At 46.7% G+C, this 21,804-nt stretch overlaps 1 protein-coding gene across 5 annotated transcripts in view; it reads left to right on the top strand.

Moving 5' to 3' along the window:
- Positions 1 to 21,804, top strand: part of CDK15 (cyclin dependent kinase 15) — a 185,744-nt gene that overhangs the window by 41,444 nt on the left and 122,496 nt on the right. For 2 of the 5 annotated variants that reach the window (XM_083154091.1, XM_083154090.1), the window contains 2 exons: positions 16,624 to 16,773; positions 17,749 to 17,846. In XM_083154091.1, coding sequence (XP_083010217.1) covers positions 16,624 to 16,773; positions 17,749 to 17,846 — 248 coding nt within the window. Of the gene's footprint in view, positions 1 to 9,731; positions 9,923 to 16,623; positions 16,774 to 17,748; positions 17,847 to 21,804 lie in introns of those variants that run through there. The other 3 variants (XR_014450834.1, XR_014450833.1, XM_083154089.1) reach the window with 3 other exon arrangements.

A 21,804-nucleotide genomic window follows, 5' to 3' on the forward strand; every position in this document is an offset into this window, starting at 1 on the left:
TACGTTTATCAGAGGGAACCCACCCTTATAGTACTGCTCGGGTACCTCCCACAGGTGTTGGCTGCCATGGGGGAGGTAGAGGAAATATCAGATTGTTACCTGATAATATGTTTTCCTCTACTCCACCATGGCAGCATATTTTCCCGACCCTGTGTTGTTAATTTGTTGTTATGCAATAACTATGAGTTTATATTTAAGCTGGAGAAATGAAGACAAGGAGGCCCAGGAGGAGGAGCCTTATATAGGGGCCGGATGTCTTTTTTTCCTTTCCAAGTACTACCCAGAAGGGAGATAACCCACAGGTGTTGGCTGCCATGGTGGAGTAGAGGAAAACATATTATCAGGTAACAATCTGATATTTCTCCAGTAAATGTTTGTCCAACATTGCCTTGAACGCATTTAATAAGCCAGCCGTTACCACATCTCTGGGAAGAGAGTTCCAGAGTTTGACTGTTCTGACCGTAAAGAAATTCTTTCTACTAGCTGAATGAAATCTTTTTTCTTCTAATCTATACTCATGCCCTCGTGTCCTAGATTCCTTTCTAGTAGAAAAGAGGGTGTGTGACAGTTTCTTATATTGGCCCTTGATATACTTGTACATGTTGAGCATGTCCCCCCTTAAACGTCTCTTTTCTAATGTAAATAGTCCCAAATTGCTTAATCTCTCCCCGTAGCTTAAATTCTCCATTCCCCTTATAAGCTTTGTTGCTCGACTTTGGACTTTTTCTAATTCTATGATGTCCTTTTTATAGTGTGGGGCCCAGAACTGCACTCCGTACTCGAGGTGAGGTCTCACCAATGCTTTATATAGTGGCATAATTACCCTTGAGTCCTTAGTTTCCATTCCCCTCTTAATACATGCCAGAATTTTGTTGGCCTTTTTTGTAGCTACATTACAATGGGCACTACATCCCAGTTTGCTGTCTATTTGTACTCCTAGATCCTTTTCAAGTATGGAATTACCCAGTTTCTTTCCGCTAAGGTTGTAACTTGCACACTGGTTGTATCTCCCAAGGTGCATAACCTTACATTTATCTACATTGAACCTCATCTTCCATTTTTTTGCCCACTCATCTAGAATTGTAAGATCATTTTGAAGCATGGTGACATCTTCTGATGATTTGATGACTTTGCTAAGTTTTGTATCGTCCGCAAAGATGGATACATTGCTGAGTAACCCTATCCCAATATCGTTAATAAAAATGTTAAACAAAATGGGCCCCAAAACCGAACCCTGGGGCACTCCACTTAGTACCGGTATCATATCTGATACGGCACCATTCACAACCACTCTTTGTTCTCTATTACATAGCCAATTCCCTACCCATCTGCAGATATTTTCACCCAATCCTAGGTTCTCCATTTTATTAATCAATCTCTTGTGTGGGACAGTATCAAATGCTTTAGCGAAATCTAGGAAAATCACATCTACAGCATTTCCATTATCAAGGTTTTTGCTAACCTCTCATAGAACCCTAGTAGATTAGTTTGGCATGAACGATTTTTCACGAACCCATGTTGGTTAGTACTGAGTAGACAGTGATGATCTAAATATTCCTGGATACCATCCCTTAAAAATCCTTTAAATAGTTTACCCACAATTGATGTTAAACTAACGGGTCTGTAATTAGCGGGATCTTCCTTTTTCCTTTTTTGAATATTGGCACTACCTCTGCTATTCTCCAATCTTTTGGTACTATACCTGACAATAGTGACTTGCTAAAGATATAATGTAGGGGGGTAGCTAGTTCATCCCTTAATTCCATTAATACCCTCGGATGAATCCCATCTGGCCCTGGTGATTTATTTGTTTTGAGTTTGCTTAGCCTCAGTATTATTTCGTTCGGCGTGAAATCCACAATGAGATCTGGCTTATTTGTCCCGTTTGTGGTAAATGTTCGTTCCACAGTCTGCTCTCCCTTAGTAAATACTGATGAGAAGAACTCATTTAACAGTTTTGCTTTTCCATTGTCCTCAGTAACACTTTTTCCACTATTATCAGTTAGTGGGCCTATGTTTTCCTTAATTAAACGTTTACTATTTATGTATTTAAAAAACTTCTTTGGGTTGGTTTTGCTTTCAGTGGCTATGCACTCTTCATTTAATATTTTAGCTGTTTTGATTACCCCTTTACAAGTTTTGTTTGATTCTTTGTATTTTGCAAATGCCTCCTCATTTAAGTTATTTTTATAAAATTTAAAGGCTCTGGTTTTATTGTTGATAGCACATACCTCCCAACTGTCCCGCTTATCGCGGGAACGTTCCGGTATTTTGGGACGTTTCCGGGGCCCTCCCGCGGGCGGCAGTGTCCCGTTAGGGGGGGGGGGGGGAGAGGTGGACAGGGTACCAGCATGGTGAGACACATTACACATACCTCCTAACTGTCCCGCTTATCGCCGGAACTTCCTGGTATTTTGGGATGCTCCCGCGTCCCTCCGGCGGGCGGCAGTGTCCCGGGGGGGGGAATAGGTGGACAAGGTACCAGCATGGTGAGACACATTACACATACCTCCCAACTGTCCAGCTTATCGTGGGAATGTCCTGGTATTTTGGGACGTTCCTGCGTCCCTCCCGTGCCCGGCAGTGTCCGACGGTGGGGTGGGGGGGAAGAGGTGGACAGGGTACCAGCATGGTGAGACACATTACACATACCTCCCAACTGTCCCGCTTATCGCGGGAACGTCCTGGTATTGTGGGATGTTCCCGCGTCCCTCCCTCCCGCGGCCGGCAGTGTCCTGTGGCGGGGGGGGGAGGAAGAGGTGGAAAGGGTACCAGCATGGTGAGACACATTACACATACTGTACCTCCCAACTGTCCCGCTTATCGCGGGAACGTCCTGGTATTGTGGGACGTTCCCGTGTCCCTCCCGCGGCCGACAGTGTCCTGTGGCAGGGGGGGGGAAGAGGTGGACAGGGTACCAGCATGGTGAGACACATTTCACATACCTCCCAACTGTCCCACTTATCACAGGAACGTCCTGGTATTTTTGGACGTGCCCGCGTCCCTCCCGCGGCCGGCAGTGTCCCGCGGCGGGGAGTGGGTGGGGGCATTTGGGAGTCCCCCTTGTCGTCCGTGAATAGACGCTGTGTGCATGCGCTCAGCACCTATTCTTGCAGGCAGAGGGGATGGGGGCTTGCAATCAGCTTACAGAGCTGCTGGGCATGACCCCACATTGGTGGGAAAACGGGGCGTGGCCTTGCGCAGCGAGTATAGACCACACCCCCTTTTCGGCAGACCATGCCCCCAAAATTCCCTGCGCGCCCGCGATTACCATCTGAAATGTCGGGAGGTATGCATTACATGGTAATTCCATGCCACAGATTTTACAGACGGGATGCAGTTTAAATCCCAGCGGTCGGGATCCCGGCGTTCAGAATCCCGACGCCGAAATCCCGACAGTTTCTCCCTCCGTGGGTGTCCACGACACCCCAGGAGGGAGAATAAATTAGTGTGCCGAGCTTAGCGAGGCACCGGGCCCGCTGCGTGGCGAGCGCAGCGAGCCCGCAAGGGGGGGTGATCCACGTCCCCCTCTTGTCGGGATTTCGGCGGTCGGGATACCGGCGTCGGGATTTTGAACGCCGGGATCCCGACCGCCGGGATTTCATACTGAATCCTTACAGACAATTCCAAGCAGCATCTTGTCAGAGGAAAATGTGTATGTGGAACGTCAAATGTCTGACAACCAGAACGGCATGCATTGGTGATAAGGACTTATGTACTATCAGAACAGTAACGGAACCTGATCAGTATCTCAGAGGACAAGTGTCATGGAATGTGACAGCTCTTTATAATCAGCTGATATCAGAACATGATAAATACAAAGCTAGCACAAAAGAAACCACAAGTAAATCCTTATACAGCTACGAGCAGGGCCAGTGCTGAGGTGTGTGGCACCCCCGGCAAAATATAGCTTTGCCGGGGGTGCCTCGCATACCTAATACAGAGACAGTGGGAGAAATTTACTGAGGATACGAACATGAATTTTCATATTCGTATTCTTAATACGAATGCATGCGACTGCAATCGGTGGCGTATGCCTCTTAAAAATTCGCTGTCATATTTTAAAGTACAAATTCTCATATATACGGCCGATAAATACGAATTCGTATTGGCTTCAGTGTAAAAAAAAAAGGAATAAATAATTTAAAAAAAAACAGCGTAGGGTCCCCGCCACCCACTGCTATAAACAGCACCAGGCTGAAAGAGACGGTCCTGGTTTAAAAAAAAAATCAGGAAACCATTTAAGTAGGGGTTTCCTGTATTTTTTAAAACCAGCACCAGGCCACAGGGCCGATCCTGGCTTCCAAAATACAGGGGACAAAATGAATAGTGATCCCCAGTATTTTGAGAACAAGCACCAGGCCCAACAAGCCAGCAAGGTAATGCCACAGCCGGGGGACACTTATTATATAAGGTCCCACGGCCAAAGCATTAAACTACTGACCAGTCAGCCTGTGCAGGGGTTCTGGGGAAGAGGGGACCCCCCAATAAAGGGTTCCCCCCATCCAAAATGTACGTGCCCAGGCTGAAGCCTGGTGCTGTCCTTGGTGCCCCTGGGCGGTGGGCACCACCCTGATGTGTGTGTAAAAGTAGATCATAATTCTCTCTGCACCTGTTACATCTGCCCCACCTGCAGTGTACATGGTTTTGTCCATCTAAGAAAGAATTTGCCAGAAGGAGTGAACCAGAATAAGGCCCATAATGTCCACAGTAGTAGTGCCCCTTACAAACAATGCCCCCAGTAGTAGTGCCCCTTACAAACAATGCCCACAGTAGTAGTGCCCCTTACAAACAATGCCCACAGTAGTAGTGCCCCTTAGCCTCATAATGCCCAAAGTAGTAGTGCCCCTTATACTCATAATGCCCAAAGTAGTAGTGCCCCTTAAAAAGAATGCCCACAGTAGTAGTGCCCCTTATACTAATTATGCCCAAAGTAGTAGTGCCCCTTATACTAATTATGCCCAAAGTAGTAGTGCCCCTTAAAAAGAATGCCCACAGTAGTAGTGCCCCTTACAAACAATGCCCACAGTAGTAGTACCACTTATACACATAATGTCCACAGTAGTAATGCCCCTTATACTCTTAATGTCCACAGTAGTCAATGTCACAGATACTATTTTTCACCTACACTCATACTGGGGCTCAGAGGAAAGGGCTCCTCCAACACCCAGATACACCAGGATCATATTATTAACAAAGGGATTTACCCTACTCTTTTTTTATCCGATTAACTGCCATAATTTACTGTGATTTGTAAACAGGATAATTATCTGCAGATAATTGCTAAGCAATCAAATTAGGTACCAATAACCAGATGACACAGCAATCAGCAGAGTGGTTATTTCAGACCACACTGTTCCCAAATTATCCTAGAAGTGTTTTCCAATTGTATCACTTTAACTATACTTTGTGTGTGTATATATATATAACATTGTAGCTTTTGACGGCAGTCTGTCATTCCTGTGAGAGAGGCTGCATGGGTGCAGCAGGCAAACACAGTGAAGTCCTACTGTGCACTAAAGCCCCGTACACACGGTGGGAGATATATTGCTGAGCAATATATTGCTCTGTGTCATCTTTTCATCAGCGACCAGAGATGGTCGCTGATGAAAAGGAACCTCTGCTGGCGGTGCCGCAGAGGTAATTAGCTGGTCGCAGGAGCAAGCTCCTGCAACCAGCAATTAGAAAGGGGCTGAAAACGGGAGCGCGCACCTGGCGATGAGCATATCTTTTCTGAGGACAATTCGTTAGTTGGGCGCCCACTATACTTAGTTTGCTCATACCCCCACTATCCATGTCGGCATGGAGTTGATTTTATATAGTGTGGCGAGCCCCCGAGCCCGAAGCGTGGCGAGCGGACGTGGAAAACTAAGCAAATAGCTTAACATATAAGTACTGACAATTCTTCTAGTGCTATGTAAGAGAAATAATATACACAATTGGAACATACTGTAAGAGACATTGGGGGAAGTTTTAATTAAATATGCGAATTCACAGCAAAAGTGCGATATAGGGCGATTTAGGACAAATTCGCACTTTGTCAAAAACGGTAAATTCACTAAATCTCGCCCACTATTTCAATTAATACTTTCTTTATTTGTAAACTGAGAACTGTTAGTGCACATTGCGACCCTATCTTTAAAGCAGTGTGGCAATCCCAACTCCTAGCGCTGTACTTAGTTGCAGGTGCTGGGTTGCATAGCAGTACCAGCTACACAGGATACGCAGGTGCTAGGTTGCATAGCAGTACCAGCTACACAGGATACGCAGATGCTGGGCTGCGGAGCAGTACCAGCTACACAGGATACGCAGGTGCTAGGTTGCGGAGCAGTACCAGCTACACAGGATACGCAGGTGCTAGGTTGCAGAGCAGTACCAGCAACACAGGATACGCAGGTGCTATGTTGTGGAGCAGTACCAGCTACACAGGACACGCAGGTGCTAGGTTGCGGAGCAGTACCAGCTACACAGGATATGCAGGTGCTAGGTTGTGGAGCAGTACCAGCTACACAGGATATGCAGGTGCTAGGTTGTGGAGCAGTACCAGCAACACAGGATACGCAGGTGCTGGAATGCGGAGCAGTACCAGCTACACAGGATACGCAGGTGCTGGGCTGTGGAGCAGTACCAGCTACACAGGATACGCAGGTGATGGGTTGTGGAGCAGTACCAGCTACACAGGATACGCAGGTGCTAGGTTGCGGAGCAGTACCAGCTACACAAGATACGCAGGTACTAGGTTGCAGAGCAGTACCAGCTACACAGGTGCTAGGTTGCGTAGCAGTACCAGCTACGCGGGTGCTAGGTTGCAGAGCAGTACCAGCTACACAGGATACGCAGGTGCTGGGTTGCGTAGCAGTACCAGCTACACAGGATACACAGGTGCTAGGTTGCATAGCAGTACCAGCTACACAGGATGCGCAGGTGCTAGGTTGCGGAGCAGTACCAGCTACACAGGATACGCAGGTGCTGGGATGCGGAGCAGTACCAGCTACACAGGATACGCAGGTGCTGGGCTGCGGAGCAGTACCAGCTACACAGGATATGCAGGTGCTGGGCTGCGGAGCAGTACCAGCTACACAGGATACGCAGGTGCTAGGTTGCAGAGCAGTACCAGCTACACAGGATACACAGGGGCTAGGTTGGGTAGCAGTACAAGCTACGCAGGTGCTAGGTTGCGTAGCAGTACCAGCTACACAGGATACACAGGTGCTAGGTTACATAGCAGTACCAGCTACACAAGGATGCGCAGGTGCTGGGATGCGGAGCAGTACCAGCTACACAGGATACGCAGGTGCTGGGATGCGGAGCAGTACCAGCTACACAGGATACGCAGGTGCTGGGCTGCGGAGCAGTACCAGCTACACAGGATATGCAGGTGCTGGGCTGCGGAGCAGTACCAGCTACACAGGATACGCAGGTGCTAGGTTGTGGAGCAGTACCAGTTACACAGGATACATAAGTGCTAGGTTGGAGAGCAGTACCAGCTACACAGGTGCTAGGTTGCGTAGCAGTACCAGCTACGCAGGTGCTAGGTTGCGGAGCAGTACCAGCTACACAGGATACGCAGGTGCTGGGTTGCGTAGCAGTACCAGCTACACAGGAAACACAGGTGCTAGGTTGCATAGCAGTACCAGCTACACAGGATGCGCAGGTGCTAGGTTGCGGAGCAGTACCAGCTACACAGGATACGCAGGTGCTGGGATGCATCCAGCACAACAGGAGCTAGGAATGATAACCCGCTGGAAGTCTCTGTATGACTGACCCAGTGATCAACTGATTCCGACTGTTATGGCTGTGCCCAGGGCTGGTTTTGGAGGGGGCTCCAGCATTCTGGGTACTGATGGATCGTAGAATAACTGCAGTCAGAGAAGACCACTGCTGCTGGTCAGGATTGCAGAACATGCACCACTCGGAGCTATGGGCACTCGAGTTACCCGAAATTGGTAATACAGATGAGACAGCGCTCTTAAAGGAAGACCTGGACACTTCTGCTTTGTGACATCCGGGAGTTCAGGGGAGTCAGCAAGTCATCCAATATGTATGCAGCTTATAGAATGATAGTACAGATGGCATACCTCCCAACTTCTGTGTTGGGGGGTGGGACCCTGCCTGACTCTGCTTCAGTGAGACGGGCAGGGTTGGGGGGGTTTTGGAGCGGCAGTGGGGACCGTCGATGGTGGTGGGGAAGGCGGCGGACGGCGGCAGCCCCCAGCTGGATGGAGAGCGCTCCATCTGTATATCAGCATACCTCCCAACTTTTGAAGTTGGGAGGTCGGGACGTTCGCGCGGCGAAGCCGCGCGCGCTCCCGAAAAGGGGGCGTGACCCCGAGAAAAGGGGCGTGGCCTCACGGGGTGACGCGAAATCCGGCCATGCCCCGTTTTCGCCGCTCGTCGTAATATTGTCGACCCACAGAGAAAAAAAAAAAAAAATACTAAATATAACCACCCCATGATATTTACTCCCCCCACCCCCACCACCCAGCACATGACATTTATTTTACTTCCCCAATCACCCCCCACAACCCAGCACCAGCACATCAGCGAGTGCCTGCAGAGTGAGGGCGTGACTGCAGGCACACCTACACCCGGCCGTGTCTCCTGAGGTACAGACGCTTCTTAACGAGGCTGAAGTTGGCTTCAATAAGAATAAGAAGCAGGCCGAATAAGAAGCCAACTTCAGCCTCGTCGCTTCTTAGGAGGCACTGGCAATTCCCCCCCCCCCACACACACACATCAACCAACCCCCCCGCCCGCCCGTCTGTCCGTACTTACCGCTCGCTGGCTCTGCAGGACTTCAGGCTCCACTCAGACGCGCAGAGATGGCAGCTGCTGGATAGGAAGAGGACGTCACTGTGACCGCCCAGCAGCTTGCGCACATACGCTGGAGGCACAGTGACGTCCTAGAGAGCGTGGGGGCGTGGTTTATATCTCCCAACCGTCTCGGGAAGCTGGGACGACGGGACATCGGCCATAAATCGTGAATGTCCCGCCGAATCCGGGACGGTTGGGAGGTATGTTAATCAGTGTGACCTGTGTCAGTGAGATCATCACACAGATCTCTGGTCATGTATACAGCGCATGTACATGTATGTGTACACATGTACAGATTTTCTGTCTGATCTATCTGGTGGGAACAAAAACCTACAAATGTATGGGAGCAAATGACAATCAAAAATTTCCACCCAAATGCAGGAAAACAGACAAAAAATATATGCTTTGATACATTTTTTAGATCAGAACGATTAAACAATTTGTGTGACTGATCACTGTCTGTTTTCAAGTGTTTGGGAACAATTTTTTGATTGTCAGTTGCTCCCATACATTTCCAGGTTTTTGTTCCCACCAGATAGATCAGACAGAAAAGCTGTATGTGTGTACGCAGCTTTAGCCAGATCTGTCTTTCTGTCAAGTCGAGCATTTCAGGCCGTGACCTGGGTGGTGGCATTGCAACCTCCCCGACTTAGGGCGGATGCACATCCCGGTAATGGTTCCGGCAGCCGGCAAAAAATCAGTGGTGCAGGTTTCCACACATAAGCTGAGCGGGTACTGGCATTAGCAAGGGGTAGTAAATCAGGATTATATTTGTCTGAGGTAATAGTGTTTCAAGTGTGATGTCATCAGTCACATGACCAGTGCTGATTGTGTTACTAAGAAGCCTGGCGTAGGACAGTGCAGTGTGTGAAGCACAGTTCCCAGTCAGGCTGTAGCCACACAGCAGTGAGGGAATGTGGGCAGGATGCTTTAGTCATGGGGCTGCTTGCTGAAAGCCGGGGTGTCATGTGAGTCATGTGAGATAGAAGCCTGGGCAGCGATGGCTGAGGTCCTGTGTGCTTACACCATCTTCAGCTGCTGCAGGAGACAAGTCCCTGAGTGCCAGTCACAGCAGTCTTCTGTACATCAGGGGTCCCCTGACCTGGAGGTATGTCATTTTATGGCCAGCTTTACTGCATTGGCTCTGACATTGTTGTAGAAGTGTGTATGTGTGTTTGTAATTATGTAGACAGGGGTGGGTTGGCCATAGACCTAATGCCTGATACACACGGTTCCATTTGGTCTATTCTTTCTATTCGATTTTACTTATGTAAGCAAATCAAAATCTCAAATGGACATTGGACAGTTTTTAGCTGCATTCGATGCCGATTCGATCCTGATTAGTCATCTAAATCGAATAGAAAAATAGACTGTTCAGGCAAGACTATATAGTCCAAATCAAAAGTGTTTTACTTTCCGTTTGATTCTATCCCATTAATCTGGATCAAGCAAGCAAAATCGTACTGTGTGAACACCCCTTTACAGGGAGGTTTCCCGGGAGGCCGAAGCACATGTGAGGCTGCCTGTCGGCCAGTGATGTTGCCATACCCAGAGTAGTGGTTCTGTCCCTCACCTGTCTTCGACACATACAGCCTTTGCCGGTTCGTAATGCTGTACCCAATGTTGCAAATACTCATCAAAGTCAGGCCCTTATATATACCCATTGTAACATCTGTTAAAGGTACAGGAGTCGGTGCTGTTATGGCAATGAGTTGTGCATCTGCTTGATGGATGTTACAGGGTGAGTGTTCAGTCTAGATGGTGTATTATTTGAAATGTGGAGGTTTTGGTTTGTCACATTAGTTTAAATGTCTGGGGCCACCAGACTGGCAAGCATATTGAAATAAATGGCTTCCACACAGGTGTGTTACAAGCCACCTCTGGTGGGTCTGGGTAACTGCAGCCTGAGACCTGCGTGTGGTCTGTGAGCAGTCTCAGCTGCAACATAATTAGCTCATTACCTTTGTGTCAGCTGCAGTTAATCTGGTATCAGGAGACTTGTCCTTTCCCAGCCATCCTGATTGGGACTTAAGCTGTGTACACACTGAACAATATGATCACTGGCAATATATCTCTGGTCGCTGATGAAAATGACACACTGCCGGGAGAAGAGGCAGGGGAAGTCGCTGGTCGGAGGAGCATGCCCCCTCTGACCGGCGACCATTATGGCTATTTCACACACTCTGGCTCCTGGCGGGCAGCAAAAATCCGTATGGCCAGTAGCCGTGCAGCACACAACAGTTTAGAATGGAGGGGATGGCCACAGCCCGGCAGCCGTCCCTTCTAGTGGTGGGTTCCGGCTGCAACCGGATGGCCGGGCCGTGGCCGTCCCGTGTGAACGGACACAATAGTGTCCATTAACAACTACTGTGTGCGGCACAGCTTTTGGCCGTACGGGTTTTCGCCGCCCGGCAGGAGCCGGAGTGTGTGAAATAACCCTTAGAGGGCTGAAAACAGGAGTGCGCAATCGGCGATTTATCACTGTTGCACACTCCAATCACTGACAATATGGTCGCTCAGTGACAAATGACCGTGTACACAGCTTAACTTCCTATATATTCCAGCCTGCCCTTATAGGTCAGGTCAGTTATAGGTTCTTGTCATTGAGATTCTAGTTCCTGTTGTACCTGGTTCCTGTCCTTGCTTGAATCCTGAGTCTCATTAATCCAGCTTCCAAGCTCCTTGTCTGAGTTCCAGCTTCCAAGCTTCTGCAGACTGTTAAGCTAAGTCCTGGGGTTTTGAACTATATCTGTTTATACAGCCTAAAATCCTGTCCCATTGTATTCCTGAATCCTGCCTGTTTATCCAGCCTGAACCCTTGCCCTGCTGTAGTCTTGAACCTTGAATTTATATTATGCTGTAATAACATTATATGTTTTGATGCATTTAACCCTGCAATAATTTCTATGTTACACTTCGGGCAAAATAGCAGTCATACTTATTAGTGTCAGCACCTGTTTGGCGCTCTGCTCTATATATTATTATTTATTTATTTGCAGTTTCTTATATAGCGCAGCACATTCCGTTACAGCGTCTTATATAGCGCAGTAGATTCCGTTACAGCGTCTTATATAGCGCAGCAGATCCCGTTACAGCGTCTTATATAGCGCAGCAGATTCCGTTGCGCTTTACAATAGTAGACAGTGAAAAAACAAACTGGGTAACAGACCGACTTGGAGGTTAGAGGGCCCTGCTGCAAGCTTACAATCTATTAGGTATATAGGAGGGAAACACAAGGACAGGCATCAGTAATAGCATAGCAGTCCCACCAAGTTACAAGTCCAGAAGGGAAGCTAAATAATAGATAAGTGCCTCAGAGGGTTATGTGTGCAGTATATAAATATGATAGGCTTGCCTGAAGAGGTGAGTTTTCAGGGAACGCTTGAAAGTTTGGAGGCTAGCGGAGTCTTATTGTGCATGGAAGGGCATTCCATAGGGTGGGAGCAGCCCGATGAAAGTCCTGTAATAGTGAATGGGAGCTAGTGATCCGCTCAGATGAGAGACGCAAATCTTGTGCAGAGCGGAGTGGTCAAGATGGGAGATATTTTGTGATAAGTGCAGAGATATATGCTGGTGCAGTATGGTTAATAGCTTTATTTGCAAGTAGAAGTGTTTTATATTAAATACGGTAATATACAGGCAACCGATGGAGGGACTGGCAGAGCGGATCAGCAGACGATGAGCGTCTTGCAAGGAAGATCAGCCTAGCAGCAGCATTTAAAATGGATTGCAGTGGTGAGAGTCTGTTCTTGGGAAGACCAGTTAGGAGACTATTGCAATAATCAATGCGGGATATAATGAGTGCATGGATAAGAGATTTAGTAGTGTCTTGTGTGAGATACGGTCGTATTTTGGATATGTTTTTTAGATGCATGTAACATGCTCTATCAGTGTCCTTCCCAGCTCATACTGCACCTCTGTGCTGGGACACTGATAGGAAACAGTCATAGTAATTAGTGTCAGCACCTGTTTGGTGCTCTGCTCTCTATCAGTGTCCTTCCAGCTTATACTGCACCTCTGTGCTGGGACACTGATAGGTAACAGTCATAGTAATTAGTGTCAGCACCTGTTTGGTGCTCTGCTCTATCAGTGTCCTTCCAGCTTATACTTCATCTTTGTGCTGGGACACTGATAGGTATACATAGTTACATAGTAGGTAAGGCTGAAAAAAGACTTGCGTCCATCTAGTTCAACCTGGTATAGATATCCATTGCTGATTTGGTAGGTTCTGGTATTTTACAGACAAATTATATTTCTTATTTGTACCCATGGATGTTTTTCTCCAGTAAATGTTTGTCCAACTTTGCCTTGAACGTATTTAATGAGCCAGCCGTTACCACCTCTCTGGGAAGAGAGTTCCAGAGTTTGACTGTTCTGACCGTAAAGAAATTATTTCTACTAGCTGAATGAAATCTTTTTTCTTCTAATCTATACTCATGCCCTCGCGTCCTAGATTCCTTTCTAGTAGAAAATAGGGTGTGTGACAGTTCCTTATATTGGCCCTTGATATACTTGTACATGTTGAGCATGTCCCCCCTTAAACGTCTCTTTTCTAATGTAAATAGTCCCAAATTGCTTCTCTCCCCGTAGCTTAAATTCTCCATTCCCCTAATAAGCTTTGTTGCTCGCCTTTGGACTTTTTCTAATTCTATGATGTCCTTTTTATAGTGTGGGGCCCAGAACTGTACTCCGTACTCTAGGTGAGGTCTCACCAATGCTTTATATAGTGGCATATATAGTGCTCTATCAGTGTCCTTCCCAGCTTATACTGCACCTTTGTGGTGGGACACTAATAGATAACAGTCTTACTAATTAGTGTCAGTGCCTGTTTGGTGCTCTGCTCTATCAGTGTCCTTCTAGCACATACTGCACCTCTGTGCTAGGACACTGATAGCAGGGTTGCCGACCCTCCCGGAATTTCCGGGAGTCTCCCGAAAATCGGGTCCCCCTCCCGGCCCCCCGGAAGGGTGGGCAACCCTCCCGGATTCAGGGGGGACCCCCGCTGACCCTCGGATCGCGGCATTAAAATGCCGCAATCCTCGGGTCTCAGAGGAGGGGGCGGAGCTAAAACGGCAAAATCGCGTCATTTTAGCCCCGCCCCCTCCACGGAGATCCGTGAATTAGCTGCTTTACCAGCATGGGGGCGGGGCTTAGTGATGTCACTCGCAAGCCCCGCCCCCTGAGTGTCTGCTGAATCTCTCCTCTCCGGGCTTCTCCCGGAGAGGAGAATCTCAAAGTCGGCAACCCTGCTGATAGGTAACAGTCATACTAATTAGTGTCAGCACCTGTTTAGTGCTCTGCTCTATCCGTGTCCTTCCCAGCTCATACTGCACCTCTGTGCTGGGACACTGATAGGAAACAGTCATAGTAATTAGTGTCAGCACCTGTTTGGTGCTCTGCTCTATCAGTGTCCTTCCAGCTTATACTGCACCTCTGTGCTGGGACACTGATAGGTAACAGTCATAGTAATTAGTGTCAGCACCTGTTTGGTGCTCTGCTCTATCAGTGTCCTTCCCAGCTTATACTGCACCTTTGTGGTGGGACATTGATAGGTAACAGTCATAGTAATTCATGTCAGCACCTGTTTGGTGCTCTGCTCTATCAGTGTCCTTCCAGCTCATACTGCACCTTTGTAGTAGGACACTGATAGGTTTCAGAACTAGCATTATCTGTTATTCTTTTTCGTTAACCTGTGTCGTTTGCCTGTGTTATTTTTGGGGGTTCAGCTTGTTGTTATCCTGTTCATGGGTACCTTTCCCTGATGTTCCTTGTTACCTTGCCTGGTCTCCTATAGCCACCTTGTCCCCTAGTAGTTCTGGCGGCATCCCAGTCCCTGCGGGACCTAGGACCTTATACAGGTCCGTTCATAAGGTCGCTTGCATTCGCAGGTGGCCAATGTTTTGACTATGCGCATTTCTGCGCATGTACATGTGGCCACGGTGAACAGAATGGGCGTTCTCATGCTAGTGTGGCTGTAATGGACATGCGGTGGGCCGCAAACTTTCCCCCCGAGCGTACACTCAAGTGAAAGATTGCTCAGAGCAACTTTACTAATGCGTGCACCTTCCACATCTTTCGATGGTTGCAGACCATCGAAAGATGTGAGTGGTTCCCAGTGGCATGCGAATGGATGTTTATGTAAAACATTCATTCGCAACCAGTACACACCTTGCGAATAGTGGGCTGGTGTACTACCATCCACAAGGCGGGATCCGAGCAAATGAACCAAAATAACCCCCCAATCTGCTGTGAAAAGTGGCTGTCGCATATGTAAGTATCTGTCTTATCCTCCTCCATCAATACATATACTTTTGAAAACCTAGTTTCAGGGAGATTATATTTGGTAGTAGAATAGTAGAGAGATTGTGAAAAGAGATTGTGAACGAGGCACCTAGAAGCGTTGGTGTGTACTGCTACATCTGAGAGGAATCTTTTACAATGACTTATCTCCAAATGTAGATGAGCCCCAAAGCAGTTAGTAAGAGCTATAATACTTGGTAAAGTGCTGGGAAATGGTGCTGATGATTCAATGTAAATGTATCTATCTCTCATTCCTTTATTCCCCAAAAATGTAACAGTGTAATGTGGGCTAGGTGACATGAGGGAGATTGCTAGACTAATGAGGGAGATTGCTGTTATGTCAGGGAGTCTCCTGCAGAATGCAGGAAAGTAGGTAACTATGATGTAACAGTGTAATGTGGGCTAGGTGACATGAGGGAGATTGCTAGACTAATGAGGGAGAGAGGGTGATTGCTGCTATGTCAGGGAGTCTCCTGCAGAATGCAGGAGGGGAGGTAACAATGATGTAACGGTGTAATGTGGGCTAGGTGACATGATGGAGATTGCTAGACTAATGAGGGAGAGAGGGAGATTGCTGCTATGTCAGGGAGTCTCCTGCAGAATGCAGGAGGGGAGGTAACTATGCTGTAATAGTGTAATGTGGGCGGTATCCAGACTATTTGTCTAAAACAAGAAGATAGACAACCATTAGGTCGACACCATTAGTTCGACAACTCAATAGGTCGACATGCCATTAGGTCGACATGTTCATTAGGTTGACATGCCATTAGGTCAACACTGCCATTAGGTCGACAGTGTCTAGGTCGACAGTCAAAAGGTCTACATGGTTTTTACTGTTTTTTGAGCCGACGTGCCGACAGGCAGTATTTCATGCCCTACCATCCACTACGGCGTGGAGTTAGATTATAATAGTGTGCCGAGCGCAGCGAGGCACCGTGCCCGAAGCATTGCGAGCGATGCGAGGGGCTGCGGTTCACCTCAAACTGTGTCCATGTCGACCTAATGGCAGTGTCGACCTAATGGCAGTGTCGACCTAATGGCAGTGTCGACCTATTGAGTTGTCGAACTAATGTTGTCGACCTAATGGCTGTCTATCTTCTTGTTGTAGACAAATGGTCCCGCATCCAATGTGGGCTAGGTGACATGAGGGAGACTAATGAGGGAGAGCGGGAGATTGCAGCTATGTCAGGGAGTCTCCTGCTGAATGCAGGATGGGAGGTAACTATGATGTAACAGTGGGATAGGTGACATGGGGGAGATTGCTAGACTAATGCGGGAGAGAGGGAGATTGCTGCTATGTCAGGGAGTCTCCTGCAGAATGCAGGAGGGTAGGCAGCTATGCTTCATCTCCAATCTGTAATGTGTATCACACATATGTCACAGTTATGTGTGTGACACGTATGTCTTGGTGTAATGTGTGTCCCACATATGTCATGGTGTAATGTATTGCATGGTGTAATGTGCGTCACACGTATGGCATGGTGTAATGTGATCTATCTGTCTCTTCAGCTTACAGATTTCAGTGAATCGCCATGTCCTGTACGGTCTGTTCCCCCGCAGTGGTACCACACGGTCCAGGTACGGAGAATACGGACACAAAGGACCCGGAGTAACAGTGACCCTTTACAAGGGAAGAATCTGGGTCAGGGACTCCAGTGGGTGAGTGTGGTTTCTCTAATTCTGCAGCCATAAGTGTCCTATTGTAATGGAAGAGACTGGCATAATATGGAGAGGCAGCGGGTAGAGAGGAGTACAGTTAGTAGACATGACACGGGTGGACAACAGTCCGTCTTGGTTTGCTGTTTATTTGGCCGTATAAGTAATCACTTGACATCCGTAGAAGAGATCCCCCACAGTGTGAGACCATCGCTCGTACATCTCAGGTCCCCGACACATATGAATATGGTGCAACCCGGGCCAACCTCCAGAGAGAGGTTTTCAGAATTGGGTACATAGAAATCAGCTTGTTGTTCCCATTGGGAATAACGGGCATTGCCATCTGCAGGAGCTTTCTTTACATTATAATATTTGTCTCCATGACACCATAGTGCCAGACGGGCAGTCCTTGTGGCATTGGCATGGGTCCACGAGTACCAGTAGCGGTGCGTGTGCTCTCAGTGTTGGACTGGTGTAGGATGGGCCCAATGAAGGAATGCAGGGGGGTGGCCGGCCATCATAGATAATCCCTAAAGGAGGAGGTTTACCTACTGGCAGCAGGCCCACCGGGACTTCCCCCCTATAACCCTTCTGGTGAGTCTGGCCCTGCATTCAAAGAGCTTTATACAGGTGACTTTACAGCAAATGCACAAAAACACCCTCATTAACAGCTCAGTCATCCCCCGCCCTGCCGACACACTGCGCATGCTGCCGACACACTGCGCATGCTGCCGACACACTGCGCATGCTGCCAGGTAATCCTGCTGAGCTCTTTGTTCTGTAAGTGCTGCTGTGATGTCATCACGTAGCAGAGACCACTGAGAAAAGTGATGCTTTGATATATCTTGTATATTGACATGTGTTCTGGAATATTCCGTTCTAATTGAGACTCAGCCAATGTAACAGATAGAAGAGGTGTGATATATTACATCCCTCTAACACGGACGTCTTTATGTCTTTTCTATGTCACCATTGCAGCCAAAGAAGGGTCTGTCGTTTGGTAATGCTTCTTCCTATCTAAACCTCGAAAAACTAGGAGAAGGTTCCTATGCAACTGTGTACAAAGGAATAAGTAGGTAAGCAGTGTCACACTGGGGAATGCGGTTGCCGCGCCCATGTTTAAGGGTGTGGCCTGTCTCCGGAGGGGGTGTGGTCAGCTGTCACTGAGGTGTGGCTGTCCATTAGAGAATGAATATATATACATATATATATATATATATATATATATATATATATATATATATATATATATATATATATATATATATATATATATATATATATATATATATATATATATATATATATATATATATATATATATAGACTTGTATGTTTGGCCGGGCACGACCTCCAAATAAACTGCTGGTTGGTTGCCTTCGTCCTTTTAATGTAGACTTCTGTGGGGTAATGATGCGGCACTCCAAACTTGTAAATTTCCAATTTCTTTATTGAGACAAACAGCAACGTTTCAATGCAGGTGCATTTTCATCAGGCCTGATGAAAATGCACCTGCATTGAAACGTTGCTGTTTGTCTCAATAAAGAAATTGGAAATTTACAAGTTTGGAGTGCCGCGTCATTACCCCACAGAAGTCTACATTAAAAGGACGAAGGCAACCAACCAGCAGTTTATTTGGAGGTCGTGCCCGGCCAAACATACAAGTCTATATATATATATATATATATATATATATATATATATATATATATATATATATATATATATATTCCGGCACTCCACGACTTAAAGTAGACGATACTTGCTCCGGTGCCTTCCCAGGTCAACGACCAAAGGTACAGTGGATGGCAATAAGGCGTCACTCGGAGACTGGATACAACTTCAAAATTTTTGAAGTTGTATCCAGTCTCCGAGTGACGCCTTATTGCCATCCACTGTATATATATATACAGTATACATATAGCAGCTCACATTAGAGTTGCTCCTGGCGATTCTATCGCCATTGGCCGCCAGAAGGGGGTGCACTGACACAAGTTGCTTGCACGCACCATGCTGGCAGAGCCCGCGACGCCCTCCCCCATAGCTGCCCGCACCCCCCACCCACTCGGAATCTGCTCCCTGCCGCCTTGAATATGGGGATGCGTGAGCCTGTGAGACGTTTGTGCATTCCCGTCAGATGGAGCTCCTGTCCGCCAGCCTGCACCAACTCAGGAGATCTGGCGATAGTTCAGGCTGACTGACAGGCGCTATATATATACAGTATATATATATATACTCACCTTCTATAGAGGGGTGTTTTGGAAGGCACCGGAGCAAGTACCGTATATTGAGGTGTGCTGCCTATCACAGTGACTTTTATATATATATATATATATATATATATATATATATATATATATATATATATATATAGCAGTGGCGTAACGACATTTTGGGCGCCCCCCCGCCGTTAAAGGGAGGGCGCCCAGCCACTCACCCGCCGCTCCCCCAGGTAGCCGTCAATGCGGCTGGGGGGACGGACGCTGCGGGGGACGGACGCTGCGGGGGACACAGAGGCGGCAATTACTTACAGCTGAGCCGGGCAGGGGGAGCCGGGAGCTCTCACAGTCATTACGGAAGGAAAAAAAAAAAGCCCATACAATGAATAGGCAGCCTGTGATTTATAATCCAACGGACAAAAAGAGGAACTCAGGGGTCTTTGTAAAGGTAAAACGTTAGTGTAACAATACCAACACTCTCTTTCCCCGTGATCACATCATAAGAAATCTCACGCATGTGCAGTAAACGTACAATACGGAACCCGGAAGTTCTATACATGGTCTGATTGATAGATGGACTGCACTATAAATATGCCCTCTTTGGTTCTTGTTATTGTACTCTCCTGATGAAGTCCAGCCTATAGGCCGTGAGTGACGAAATGCATTGAGAGCTACCTGCTTTCTACTACAGCACCTTTTTATGTAAGCTATATTCCCTTATTTTATACTTTATTGCACTTTATTAAACTCCACTTTAAAAATTTGGTACTTGTGAGTTATCTGGGCTGCCGATTTTTTGATTGTATGCCTTAAGTTAAGGCATACAATCAGATGCGATGCGATATCGCATCGCATCGCATCGCATGCGACCATCGGATGCGATGACCCGATTTTTCCATAGGAATCAATGTTAAAATGGACTGAGTCCATTTTAACATGGAATTCAATGGGAAAAAGGGGTCCTTTTCATACCCCTACTATCCAAGTGGGCATGGAGTTGGATATAAACCTGTGGCGAGCGTAGCGAGCCACCGAGCCCGAAGCGTGGCGAGCGAAGCGAGCCCCGCGAGGGTACGGTATTCTGTGTCCCCTCGCGGGGCTCGCTACGCTCGCCACGCTTCGGGCTCGGTGGCTCGCTACGCTCGCCACAGGTTTATATCCAACTCCATGCCCACTTGGATAGTAGGGGTATGAAAAGGACCCCTTTTTCCCATTGAATTCCATGTTAAAATGGACTCAGTCCATTTTAACATTGATTCCTATGGAAAAATCGGGTCATCGCATCGCATCGCATCCGATGGTCGCATGCGATGCGATGCGATGTGCCCGATCCGACCCGATTTAGAAATCGGCAGCCCGGATAACTCACAAGTACCAAAAATTTTAATTGGAGTTTTTCCTTCCTTATCAGCACATGACACTGACGTTTGGGCCGGACCCAAACCTGTGGGAACCCTGCCCTGAGAGGCTAAATTGATACGTCCAGGGAAATACCCTGGTAATCCACAAGGACAGGATATCTAAACAGCACTTATTATTGATGAGCACAAATGTACCTTTAAACGGTCCGCACATTACTTTTATTTTCAACTGTGGAAACCCACTTACTACACTAGAGAGCGCTCATCCCTACTTTTCTAGTACACATTTATTCGAGACGGTATATTGACTGGACAATTATTCACAAGCAAATCAAAACTACTTGGGTTGAAGCGCTGTACAGTGTGTATATATATATATATATAGAGAGAGAGAGAGAGAGAGAGAGAAGAATCTAGGCGCCTTAAGTAATACAATGTACCTTATAAAACAATAATTTATACATATACCCAAATGTTTATCATAAAAAAGGTACTTTACCTAATACCTAAATAAATTCGTGAGGAAATTAACACTACAGAGGCATTTCCTGAGAAAAGATGCAGCCATAATCAAAAATTACGAAGCCAGGGATGATCAGAGGAATGAATCCCTAGGAAACAAATCAGGTTTGAAGAATAAATCAAAATACTATCCGATAGAGTCCAGAAGCAGCCAAATTGATCTCTTTTATGAACTAGTTAAAAAAGATCTATGTCAAGATCAAAAACAGAAAACCCACGACAACCTCACAAATTTTGAGAAAAATGCTTTAAAAAAACTAAAAGAGGATAACTCAATAGTTTTAAAACCCGCTGACAAAGGGGGTGGCCTGGTGATTATGAACAGGGAGGATTACGAGAAAGAAGCTTTTAGATTGCTTGATGATAAGGATTTTTATGTAAAATTGAGAAAGGATCCCACAGAGGATTATGTATCTGACCTCCGTACGATACTTTTGGAGGGTCTTAGAAATAACCACATCAATAAGGATGAATACCAATATCTTATCAATAATAATCCTATAATTCCAATATTTTACTTCCTCCCGAAGATACACAAAAAAAATTTGCAGAATCCACCAGGCCGCCCCATTGTCGCAGGTATAGACTCGGTTACATCCCATATATCAGAGTATGTAGAAGTATTTCTACAAAAATATGTATCAAAATTAAAATCCTTTACAAAAGACACGACAGCAGTTCTCCAACATCTCAAGCAGTTTACATGGGAGGAAGATTTCCTATGGGTAACTATTGATGTTCAATCATTATATACCTCGATTGTGCATCAAAAAGGAATAGAGTCATGCAAAGAATTCCTACTTAGCGACCCCGATCTTAGTGATGGACATAAGGATTTTATCTGTGTTTTAATGAATTTTATTTTAAAACATAATTATTTTAAATTTTTAGATGAGTTCTACCTCCAGGTCTGTGGGATCGCCATGGGCACA

This window comes from Crinia signifera, chromosome 7 (assembly GCF_055691185.1).
Source record: "Crinia signifera chromosome 7, ASM5569118v1, whole genome shotgun sequence".
Classification (NCBI taxonomy): domain Eukaryota; kingdom Metazoa; phylum Chordata; class Amphibia; order Anura; family Myobatrachidae; genus Crinia; species Crinia signifera.